Source organism: Stegodyphus dumicola, chromosome 2, assembly GCF_044657685.1.
Source record: "Stegodyphus dumicola isolate Sdum_Otavi_A_Nest chromosome 2, ASM4465768v1".
NCBI lineage: Eukaryota > Metazoa > Arthropoda > Arachnida > Araneae > Eresidae > Stegodyphus > Stegodyphus dumicola.
In genome coordinates, this window is record NC_140769.1 from 143,916,955 (window position 1) to 143,930,551 (window position 13,597).

General features: G+C 34.8%; 1 protein-coding gene across 2 annotated transcripts in view; it reads left to right on the plus strand.

The window, feature by feature from the left end:
* The window catches only part of LOC118203338 (alanine aminotransferase 2-like), a 149,620-nt gene that overhangs the window by 82,431 nt on the left and 53,592 nt on the right, over positions 1-13,597 (plus strand). For both annotated transcript variants that reach the window (XM_085811172.1, XM_085811173.1), the window contains 2 exons: positions 5,630-5,759; positions 13,467-13,546. In XM_085811172.1, the coding sequence (XP_085667298.1) occupies positions 5,630-5,759; positions 13,467-13,546 (210 nt within the window). The remainder of the gene's footprint in view (positions 1-5,629; positions 5,760-13,466; positions 13,547-13,597) is intronic.

A 13,597-nucleotide genomic window follows, 5' to 3' on the forward strand; every position in this document is an offset into this window, starting at 1 on the left:
ACTCTCACCGGGATAACCGTTCTGAATAGGTCGATAAGTGTTGAGGCTAGTAGTATTCCTTTTGGGCTATTAAGTTATCGGGATATTCTATGATGCCGTAGCGGAAATTTCTGTTTTCGGCTATGGATCCAGGAAGTAAAATTTCTGTTCTTGCCGGTATTGTGATATTGTCTTGTGCTATGATTTTATGGACAGATTTAACTTCATCATTATTATTAACTATCATTATTATTATTAACTATCATCATTAGATTAACTTCATCATTAACTCCAAATAACGCTATGTCCTCAGATGTAGAATGCAATTCGTTATTTTTAAAGTCCAAGGAAAAATTGTATTTCCTTAGAAAGTCCAATCTAAGTATACAAGAATCAGTGATCTCTGCTACATATGCCGTGTGATGGTAAGCGGCACTTCCAAACGTGATGTTAACGTTTACTTTTCCGTCGATGTCGATCTTCTCACCGGACACAGTCTGGAGGGTATCTCAGGGAGGTGTCCAGGTAAGTTTGCCTCCCAGTTGTTGAGCCAAATCTTTTCGGATGATGGTAACATTGGCTCCTGTATCTATCGTCATATTGCAGGAAACTCCATTAATATGTCCTATTATGAAAAGTCCATTAATGCCGCCTCTCACTGCAGAAATCTGAAGCGCTTTAAACTGGGGCTTTTCATTATCTGGCAACCTCCGCCCCGCGAGATGGTCACTAATTAGTTTCCCTGCGGTTTGTTAGGAGTGGTCTTAGCATCCGTGCCCTGGGGTGTTCTGCAGTTTCGTCGTATTTGTCCTTCAGCACCGCAGTTCCAGCACTTTACGGTCGGTTTCTTGTCACCAATATTCCGTCTCAAGGCGTTCAGTTGTGTAGTTAAATCGTCTAGACGATCAGTGACTTGATCCCCTAGCTCCTGGATTTGAGCAGCTCTGACTGGAAGGCGGTCTCGACGGGTGGCTTGCTGGGCTGCCTCAAATTTCATGGCGTACACTAAAGCGCTTTTCAGATCTTTGACAACCGCCATTAGCAGTGCTTTCTGTATTTCAGGGTCCCGGATGCCATCCATGAAATATTGCAGGGACAGGATTTCCCTTGTTTCTGTCGGGCACTCCGAAAAGGCGTGATATGACAGCCTTTCAACATCCGTGGCGAGCTCCTGAAGTGTTTCGGTAAGTTTCTGTTACGAGATTTTAACTAGAGCTTGCTGTAGTCTTTTAAACACTTCTCGCCTAAGCGCAGCTCCAAAGCGCCGAATAGAGCTTCGAAATCTAGCCTTTGATTTTTGGGAAGCGTCTGCAGGATATCCGCTGCGTCTGCTCTCAGAGAAGCGGCGAGATGACAGGCCTTAGCTTGGGAATCCCATCCATTCGCATCCGCAACGATAGAAAACTGGGTCTTACACACTTGCCAGGGTGTCTTCCCATCATGTGTGGATAGTTTCAGAGATGGACGAGCAGGCATCGGTGAGAATTTAAAATCATCACTCTTGCTCCCTGCCATCGCTACGAATTTCTTTAAAGTTTCCATTTCTTTGGCAACTGCAGAAACTCTCTCATCAATTTGTTGTTCGATTTGGTGTTGGACGGCACAAACTCTTCCTTCAATTCGTTCCTCCACAGCAGAAACTCTCCCTTCTATTTGTTCTTTGACGGAGGAGACTCTTTCTTCAATTTCTCCAACCTTACTTTCGACCGAGTGTATTCTACCTTCTATAGCCTCGAATTTGTTTTCTATTACTCAGGTAATTTCTGTTTTCATTTCCTCTTGACCTGCTTTCATCTCGTCTCTAACAGATTTCGTCTCGTCTTTAACGGTTTCATCTCCTCTTTGACGAATTCCTGTCCTGCTTTCATTTCTTCCTGCCTGCTTCAATCTTTTCCTGTACGGATTCCATATCTTCCTCAACGGATTTTTGACCAGCATCCATTTTCTCTTTAATTTCTTCTTTAAAAGATGTTTGGACAGCTTCCATCTTTTCTTGGAACGCAGCAAAAGCAGTAATGAGCTGTCTCAATTGTTCTTCTATCCCTCTTGTTATTGGCATTCAAATCCCACTTCTGACACCAAAAATTGTTGCGTGCGTACGGGTTCGTTACGAAATGAATGCACAAGTCCGATGAAAAATGAACAAAAATTTATTATTATCACAAGAAATATGCTTAAATTTCCTCAAATTATTGTGCAGTATTACAATATCTCACAGTAGTTATCTTTTAACTACTCAAATGTTCAATAGAACTTAATTCCAAAACAGCTAAAGAAGGCTAATCCGTGAATTCGCTACAATCAACAAGAGCAGTTTTCTAAACAACAACAAACTAAGTAATTACCACGAACTTTTTATTTATTTATTTCGGATTCACCGCAGGTATACAACTACTTTGAGTTTTGACCTGTACAATCTGTGCAGCCTATGAAGGCCATTCACGGTTTTTAGTACATTAAGGTGCTACTGCACCTCGCCCGGGGGCGTGACATTAGAACAAGATGCAATCATTCCGTGGCGAAGTCAAGCTGAATATACGAAAATTGGGAAATTAGTACTTGGAAAACAAAATCATCCAGCATTCAAATCCATGCATGATGCATTCGGTCAGGATAGTAGCGTAATTTTACTGAGATAGGGTGCGCAGTCCAGCAGGTAATCAGGAGTAGAACCACAGCAGTGGGCGTGGTGAGATCACACAATACACAGTCCTTAACACATATTAATTAATTCAGTCTCTAGCCTGCTTCCAGGCAAATAGCCAATTTTGGCAATAATACAGTACTTGGTTAAATAAGGTTAGATAGAGCACAAAACACAACTTCATATGTACACTATTTACATATTTACATCACCACCGCGCATTATACCACGAACTGAGAGGTTTTCCTCCTTTTATAAGATTTGAGAATTTTCTGGTACTTTCTCGAAATCAAAAAACATATTTATTTATTTAATGTTAAATGCACGTGCTCTTGTATTTTCAATTTTTCCGGCTTAGCTTTCTTTTAATATTCGTCACGCGCTGCACTGCGCGGGAAATAAAACCATTTAATATATAATTGAACTAACATTAGCTTTTTAAATACCAAATTCGTAACACTACATATGGATAAGTAGACACGCATACGTTATGTTTATAATGAAGTGACCTAGGTATTATGAAGTCACCTCATTAAATACATATTACAGTTACACCAATAAATTAAATATATACATATTCCTGGGTAAGTAGATACAGTGGTGCACAGTGCGCACTGACACGCGTTACGCGTATTATATTTATCAGTGACTTCGACAGAAAGTGTTAGGATTTCTGAGAAGCTCTCGTTTGCCACCGGGCTACGTCTCTTTAAGCTATTATTACGCTCGGCCGTATTACTTGCCTTTTGATAGCTCGCTGGCTAATTTAGGATTACGCCCCAACTACTATTGAATTGTGTTAGCTTCGGCTAAATCTCTTTAGTCAGTCATTAGTTAACTCTTATTTCTTACATTTTGAGTTCAAGCCCAACTAGAGGCTTTGCTGTACGCCCTGAGAAAGGGGTGGACTGTTAATCTTAATTTGAGTGAATAAAGGGTAATTAACTCAACCCTTCTTGAGTTTACCATTTCTGTTCTTTGGACCTAAGCGATTTTTTGCTTAGCAGTTCACTAGGTTCCTCCACACTTAATTTGATAAAATAAAAGTGAAAAATTCTATAAACTCCAAAAGAAAGGAGAATTTTTGTTTCTTATTAGTTCAAAGGGGCTTTGTTCCTGAAGGACTATTGTTTTCGCTTGGCAATTTTGCGTTGGTTCACTATAAATGTCCATTTCACTTTTCAAACTGTTGCCACCAAATGCTAACAAACATAACCAATTATAATGTACCTGTCATTATAGTTGAAGAAATTAAAAAATGAAAAATCTGCATAATGTATATTTCTTGCATGATAAAACAACGGTACACAGATCCATCGAATTTTGAATGACGTAATCCTACTGCGAATATGAGCATGTGGAAGCCCAAATTTGAAATTTGGAATTTGTTTTATTATCGATTTCATATTTTGTAAAACTTTAACGAGTTTTTGATTAACAAACTCAAGGATTTCAAAGCGAGCAATGGCAATATTGTATAGAAAAACATTTTTATCTCCAGCGCGCGAGACTGTGTATCGTAAATTCCAAAGATTGGCTCAATTTAAAATTATTTTGCGAGAACAAGATATTTAATAAATAAAAGTAATAGACAAAATGTTAAAAAAACGCCCCTTTGGACGTAATTTAAATTCTGAAACATTTCAGATATTTATTTATTTATTTATTTTTTAAGTGCTTTCTCTCCATCGGTTGACAGCATTTTTGTGAACAAAAGAAAAGTTCTCCAAAAATTAAAATTTTATACACTACATAATCGTTTTAAGGAGATGGAAAATATGGAGGCCATGGAGATTTGAAAAAAAAAATGGTATGTCATTTCAGAAAAAGTCAGATTTTATGTCAAAATACCTATGTTAGAACATTGCTATATATAAATCTAATATATATCCTAAGTCGTGCTTTCGAGACATGAAAAACGCAATTTGAATTTTGTCAATCGGTCCAGTAGAACGGGAGATATAGAACTGCCCCCTTTCCCCCCCCCGCAGCGTACTAGAAGGCAAAATTCTTCCGGCATCAGCAGGAAAGCCAAAGTTACCTTCTTTGCTTAAAAGGTTTCTGCACTGTAGTTTTCTCATGATTTCGAACTACTCATGTTATAACAAACTCATACATTTTTATGAACTCCCAACGAGGAATCTGGCTGTGTAGAGTTTGGGCACTATTTTGGGGACACCTCGTATAATAAAGAAAAGTATTAAAGGGTCAATGCAAGATAAAGTTAGGGAATCTCTGAACTAATCATTCGTACGGTTCTGAGCGATTTCCTTAACTTTATATAACGATGCTTGCTATTTAACTCTGTATAATTCTATAGAGTAGGCGAGACCGTCATGGAATGTAGCATACAAGAAGGATATCTAAATAAAATTCAAAATGTGAGTAAAACTCAGATAAAATGCCACACATTTGCTAAGGAGTAATTTTTTTTTTTTTTTAATCATTTAAATACGTTATGTTTTCAATTTTGTCTCAGTTAAAATATATCGTTTCCAGCTTTTAGCTTGTAACGTATTTGCGTTGCTACGCTACCAATATAATTCCACTAAGAAAGGTAAAGAAAACTTACGCATAAAATATCCGTGCTTGAGGATGCACGTGCTTAAAAACTTTTTTTCAATTGTGTTCTGCCAGTTTGACTAATAAAGTTGATCGTTCGACCAAAAATGGAGAGTTTTTTTAAAACTTCATTATAAGATCAACAGAACGTTATATTTTCAGTTAATTAATCAACAAAAATACTTAAAAGATTTGAATAAAAATTTCAACACACCGAAATATATGGTAAAAAAAATAATGCGGACAAAATAAATCTGATCAATTAATTTATACGTAAAATACTCATGCATAACGTAAAATACTCAAAGAGTGCACTATTAAGAATGTTAATAATTACATAAAGAAATTGTTCCCTTATAACCTTATTTCTTATTATTTTTCTTCAATGAAGTTGGTTTCAGCAATAAAACAATATTTCAACAACCAAAATTTCTTATTTGACAGATCAACTATTATTTAAACGAAGAAAAGCACTGGGCATTGGAAGTGGAAGAGTTACGAAGAGCCATCAATTTATCTAAGCCATATTGTGAACCTAAAGTTTTAGTGATCATTAATCCGGGTAATCCAGGGGGTAAGCATATATTTTTATTGCTATTTTAACTTTCATTGATTGCATATTTGTGATTCATTGATTTCATTTTTAGTTGCGGAGTCATTCATTTTTAATTATGAGTCATTTTTAGTCATTAGTTTTCAGACTTTTTATGAAATTCTGTATCCTCTTTTAATAGCTTTCGATCAAGAAATCACATATAATCCACTTGGCAGTGTGGATATCCGGGGCCGCCGCGTGGGGGTGGCAAAATTATTCACCGCACAAGAGCGCCTGGGCCAGGGGGACCGCCAAAATTTATTCTTATCACAAGAATTAAAACACAATGCTGGATTTTTCCTCTTAGATATGCGTACAATATCACAATATCATACAATATCACGTAGTAGTTACATTTTAAACTACTAAAACATCAAATAAAATGCAATCCAAAGCCCAGAGAAAGTTAATTCGATCTCACTGAAAATTCGCTACAGTCAACAAAATAGTTATGTAATTAACTGAACTGAGATATTTCTCTCCGGCGTTTTAAAACTTTTTAATCGTGCACCAGAAGGTTCTGGTAATTTCCGTTTTTTCGAGATTTCTGGAAAGCAAAAGAGTAGAATTACGGTCACAGCTAACACAGTAGTCAATTACATTTATTCATTTTAAATATAAATTACCAGATATCTATTTATTAAATGCGCGTGCTCCAGTCTTTTTACTTTTTCGGCATAGCTTCTCTTAAAACTTGCAACGCGCTGCATTACATGGGGAAATAAAACGATTTTAATTACAATTCTAGTAAAAATTGCTAACTAAATAGAAAATCTGAAACAATATATTCGTTATTTTCTCCAGATCTAGGTGTCATATATTATTGTGTTGTCTTATTCATCTGTATTACAGCTGTTATGTATTGGTGAGGTATTTCCTTACTTCTGCAAGCCTCATAAACTATCTGGTGGAACAAGTGAGGTTTTGAATTTCTTTTCTTAAATGACAATAATAACAATAAACTAATAATGGTAATCAAAAGGTAAAAGTAGTCGTGTCAGCAGAAGTGTGTCCAAGAGCAGGCAGATAAACCGCGAGCTCAGCAGCAACAGAAAAATAACCTTAACAAATTCTCTGATGCGAAGAATCTAAATCCTTTCAGACATTTTCTTTTTCCTTTTTCTAATAGTATGTTCTTGTTTTGAGTGCTGTGCTATTTTACATAGCCAGATAAACTTGTCTACACATTAAATTGCTTCAAAATATAGTTAAAATATTAATTGTCAGTTTTTATTTATTACGACACATTTTATTCTCCTTTCCTGCAATTTTAACTGCAATCGCGATAACCGTCAATGAACTAAACTGCGAGTGTGTTTCGGTAAATCTTCAACTGCTGTAGCTTCAATTGCTTATATTAGCAGTCATGATACAGATGTCAAACCTTTTGCTTCGAAAACAGTAGTCAACCATTATGTTGTTCGAAGGCAAAAATATTTCACACACGTGACATCAGTTGCCACCAGAAAAATATTCTCTCACAAATTTCAAGTTAAAAAGTATTGAATAAAATAAAAATAACCTTAAGAACACTCTTCTCCTCTTGTCCAAAGGCAGATGCTATATTTATCATTTCAATGTTACAATATTATTTTTACAACTACAACATTATTATTTACAATTATGGAATGGTGGGCCGCGAACGGCACGTGACAAAATTGCTGGTCTCAAATGGCACCTGGCTGGTCTAGCAAAATTATTTCTGCCCACGAATATATGTTTCGTCCTCCTGCACCTCCTCCTGCTGCACCTCCTCTTGCTGCTCCTCTTGCTCAAGAGGAGGAGCAGTAAGAGGAGGAGCAGGTAGAGGTGGAGCAGGTAGAGGTGGAGCAGGAGGAGCATCAGGAGGAGGAGCAGGAGCAGCAAAAGACAGCAATAGGAGGAGTAGCTAGTCTATATATAAGTAAAATACAGATTTCCGAAAACTATACATCCGACTGACTTGAAATTTTGTATAGTTACTCATTCCACGATGTAGTCGCGCACTAAGAACTTATTTTACGTAAATCCTGTCTAAAATGGATTTTTGTTTTTTCTCATATATTTGGTTTTCAAATGCAATTCAGAATTAATTATTAAATTTGTAAATATCTTGCATCTATCCAATGAATACAAACAACATTTAAATGATAAGGTGACATTAATATTTAACTGTTAAATAATGAATAAATATATAAATATAAATGTTTATAATAACATTTATATTTAACTGTTAGCATAAGTTTCATGAAACTAAATGCTGTTATTAAGAGAAATAAATTACTGTGATGAAAAATAAAAATGTTTTTATTTATAAAAATTGCCATAAATAAAAAAATCAAAGACAAATATTTATAATTGATTAAAAAATTGATAACAAAGATAATAGCATTTATTTTCACGAAACGTATAACAGTTAAATATATATAAACCTTAGTTTTATGTTGGTAAGGTTTCGTGGTGTAGGTTCGTGATCCGATCACATTAAATAATGAAGACACATCCCAATACACAGTACCTCATGGGTGATACGATGTGGTGTCTATGACAGATTTCTGCATCCCCCGGCTGGCACTATATTTCTCGACTTTAAATTAAAAAAAATTACATTAATTATCCATTCGAAATTAGACATTTGTCGATATAAGAAGTCTAGGTTCACATTCAAATAGATAGTATGCCCAGCAATGAAAATTAATTTCGAGGACGGATGACGTAGATCAGTGGTCTTCAAACCTTGTCAGCTCATAAAATCCTTAAAAATATAATGTTTCTTACAAAAAAGTCCATTCCAACCTTAGAAAAATGTATCTTAAAATAGTATTTAAAGTAGATCAAGATGTTATAGGAACTTCACGTTAAAGAATTTTTTTTTAATTATTCTAATTTTAAGTAACATAAAATTAATATAATTAATCCTATTGATGATAGGATTAATTTTTTCTTCAGATTTCACCTACCCTTGCCTTATATTTAATAACAGGAGTGGGGTTGCATTTTTATTCACACAAACTGGTGAAATCTAGCTCTGTTGATGTTATCTGCAATCGCATTTCATATTCTGCACTTAATTTGTTTCCACGTTTTCTTTTTGTTGCTACGTTGGTTGAGAAAGATTTTTCACTTAAATACGTTGTTCTGAATGGAATTAAAATGTGTATATCTGTGTGAGAAACTTCCAGATATTCTACAGGAAGTATATTTAGCAACAGGAGTGTGGTTGCATTTTTATTCACACAAACTGGCGAAATCTAGCTCTGTTGATGTTATTTGCAATCGCATTTCATATTCTGCATTTAATTTGTTTCCACGTTTTGTTTTTGTTGCTACGTACGTTTAAAAAGATTTTTCACTTAAATACGTTGTTCTTAATGGAATTAAAAGGTGTATATCTGTGTGAGAAACTTCCAGATATTCTACTGGAAACTACAACTAAAAATTCCATTATTATTGCAATTATTGCTCAAATATAGATTTTTAACGTCGAATCTATTGATATGTAGATACGTTTTTCCTTTTTCTCCACCAGTAAGCCAGGATTTATAGTATTACTCGAAGGGACTTTTTTGTCCAGTCCTGTTCAGCTTATCCTTTGAACCCTCATACCCTTATATTCTCCTATCTTCGCATCTCTGTTCAATATTTTTCGTAAAAATAGGCATAATTTGAAAGTTCTTTTAATTTTGCACATAAGTGCATATAGGATGAAAAACTTTCAGGAGAGATGCAGTACACCTAGACGATAGGAAATCACATAGAAATGCATGGTTGGAAACGCTTTCCTGACGCGGTAGTGACGACAGACAGTGAGAAACAGTGAGACAAAACAGGTTTTATTGTGCCTAGTACGGCAGAAACCTACAAATAAGAACAAAAACAAACAACGATCGTCATTAAAGAAGGTGTTCGAAGTTACGATCCCGAACCGTAATGCACTTCTCTGACGCATGGAAGATCTACATCACGAATGCAAGGTCGCATGGAAGATCTGCATCACGAATGGAAGATGCATGACGCACGGTTCCTGCATCACGGTCCAGGTCATAATTTCCAACACCTTCTTTGTTGATCGTTACCTCTCTATGTTTTTGTTTGTTTCTTTCTTTGTTTTTGTTGCACTCCGAATAATAAACATGTTTTCTCACCCCGTTCGAGTCCTTTCTTTCTTGACTTTTGTGTTGCCACTACCACACCAGGAAAGCGTTTCCAACCATGCATTGCTATGTAATTTCTTATCGCCAAAACATCCTGTATATATATAGAGAGAGGGAGTATATAATGATGAAAATTTAAAATTGGTCTGTTTGAACAAAAGACAACTGAAGCTTATGATTTTTCTGGTGATTATTTTTCTGAACAAATACTCATACGTAGTCATGGATCTATTTTATCTTTTGCATAATTTATTGAATAAAACATAATAAAGCCATACACAAACGTAGAAATGGTGCCATAATTATATAATTACAATTAATGCCTTACGTGCAGTAGTCCATAATTACAAGTTTACGTTTCACGTAGTTGAAGACAGAAAAAAAAAGGGGGGAAAGGCAGTAGATGACACTTATCTAGAAACAGAAGCAAGCATGAGAAAAGTGAAGATTACGATAATGATGTTAAATTAAGAATGGTGTAGCTAGTTAATTTCTAAGGTCATAATATCTCTGTTATTAATACTAATTTAGAATTTAGTTACAGTGTCAGTTTATTCCAAGTAAATGAAAGATTTTACTTCCTTATACGAAGTAAAGGAAATATTATAATCACGAAAAATTCCGGGTATGATATTTGAATGAAACATTGTAAACAATTAGAACAAAAATTAACGGAAATGCTTTATCATTGTTTTGTTTTTAAAATTTATGAAATAATAAAAAACAATAAGACAAACACGTGTTTTAATATTATAATTTTAAAGCTTTTCAGTTCGAAAATCAAATTTTGAATATTATTGAATTAACATTTTTATGTTAATGAAAAGGACATTGAGGGATTAAATTTGTTCGAATAAAATAAAATAATTAAGTAAAATCTTTGCGCTGTTTTACTAAAAAGGATATGTCACCTATTGATGTTTTAAATTATATTTATGTTAACAATCTTACCGATACATTTCCAAATATTGCAATAGCTTTACGGATTTCTTTCACCCTGCGAGTTTCGGTGGCTACTGGAGAACGAAGTTTTTCAAAACTTAAAATTATAAAACAAACTCCATGCGATCTACCATGGCGCAGGAGAAATTATCGTACTTGTCAATTATATCCATAGAGAGCGTAAATAAAAGGAATTGATACGTGCATTTGTAGCTGCTAAAGCTGTGGGAATCAATATTTGAATATATTTTCTAATTTTTATGTTTTACTTGAAAAATGCTTTATCATTATTTTGTTTTTAAAATTTATGAAATAATAAAAAACAATAAGACAAACGCTTGTTTTAATATTATAATTTTAAAGCTTTTCAGTTCGAAAGTCAAATTTTGAATTTTATGAAAGAGTATTTCACATATAATTTGCAGCACTTTACATGAGTGCAACAGAACCCCATAAAGGGGCGCCAAATTTCAATTTGAAAAAGGGCGCCTAATACCCACGCGGCGGCCCTGTGGCTATCGATTTTTGCGTACATTATGTTGTGTTCTTAAATGTACAGCGTGACCGAGAAAGAAGTGATGACAGCTTTCGTGGTTTTTCAGCGTGTAATGTGAATACAGAGTTAATTTCTTTTAGAAGAAATTCTATTCAAGACATTTTCTGTAGTGATGACAACCCTTCAGTGTTTTGCTTTAATAAATTACATTCTTGTAATCTGGCACTAAAACACATTGCTGCGTGCGTACGGGTTAGTAATAGTTTGAATGCACAAGTCCGATAAAAGGTGAATAAAATTTATTCTTATCAAAAGAAATATAATAAAATGCCGGACGTTTCCTCAAAGATATTCGTACAATATAACAATATCGCGCAATGTAATCAGTAGCTATACTTTAAACTACTAAAACGTTAAGTAGAACGCAATAAACAGCACAGAGAAATGTAATCCAGTCAACAATAATTACAGCAACTAAGTTAACAACTGAGCTGAGATGTTCTCTCTCTGGCTTTTTATAGCTTTTTAAATCGGCCGCGCTAGACAATTCTAGCAATTTCTGGGAAGCAAAAAGTGTAGAATTACGGTCACAGCTAACACAGCAGTCAACTACATATATCCAGTTTAAATATAAATTACGAGATATCTATTTATTAAATGCTCGTGCTCCTGTATTTTTACTTTTTCGGCGTAGCTTTCTTTTAAAACTCGTCACGCGCTGCATTGCACGAGTAAATAAAACAATTTGAATTACAATTATACTAAAAATAGCCAACTAAATACAAAATCCATAACAATATAATTATTTTTTCCGATATCTTCAACTATATGTATTTTATTCTCCTTTTTTTTTAAATAGTGAATAATACAGAAGTTAATCTGTTACGTGGGAAAAAAAAAAAAAAAAAAGGTATAATGTATCTCGCTACGACATATACATCCTTTGTCAGAAAAGTTTCAGGACATTTTTTTTTTTAATTTCAAGGTTTGCAGTACTAAAAAGGAACAAATGTTTTTTTTTTTTTTTTTTTTTTTTTTTTTTTTTGTTATCTGGTACGTATTTTTACTTGACATGACCTTGGCCATGGTTCTACCAAACTTACTAGGTGGTAGGGCTGACTTAGCAACACAATGTTCGGATTGTTGACACATTCGTTAAGGTGACACAATGGATGCTGATTGTGAGTAAAGACTTAACATTAAGTTTTGCGTTAAGCTCGGGAAAACCGCTAGTGAAACGTGGAGAATTATTAACCAAGCATATGCAGGCGAGGCACTTTCAAGAAGTCGTGTTTTCGAGTGATACAAAAGGTTTCGTGAAGGCACAGATTCTGTGCAAGACGATCCCTGAGCTAGTCGCCCGTCTATAACACATACCGATGCAAATGTAGGCAGTTATTGCAAGAAGACTGTCGTGTATCTGTGCATATGATGTAAGAAGAACTGAATTTCAATCGTGACATATGTCATAAAGTTTCACGCAAAAATTTAAGGAAACGGAAATTTAATGCAAGAATCGTCCCTCACTCACTAACAAATGAACAGAAAGAGGAAAGACGAAGAATTTTTCCTGAACTATTGCATAGAGCCAGACGTGTTCCCACATTTGCGTCAGAGATTATTGTGATTTTTTCTTCTTTCCATGAGTGAAAAGATGACTGAAAGGAAAGCTTGATCAAGATTATTGCAGACATCCAACGAGCTGTGACAAATGAGCTTGCAAGCATCGCAGTTGAAGATTTCCCCGCTTGCTTCCAAGACCTCCAAAAACGTTGGCGGTTGTACATGGATAGCCAAGTGGATTACTTTGATAGCAGCTACGGTAAATGCAATTTTCTATTTGTTAGGACTTTTGTCCTGTAACTTTTCTGACAAAGGATGTAGACAGCAAAGCGAAATACAAAGCTTAGCATCTTGTGGGAAAATTTTGGTGTTAAAAAACTTATTTCCAAAATAAACAGCAAGTAATGAATAAATCATCCGAGAATTAGCCCGAGTAAAAACAGTGAGAAATGTTTCTGGCAAGAATTTGAATATCCGTTTCCCAATCTTACACGTATATATTCAAGAAAAATTAAGTTCACCAGTCAATTTATATCATTGTACTACTTACAGGTTTTGTTTTATCGCAAAATGACATGCAGAATATCATCAAATTTGCTTACGAAGAAAACCTTCTCATATTGGCAGACGAGGTATGTTTCTTTGCTTTTCAAGACTGACAGCTTGAATGTTTTTATTTTATG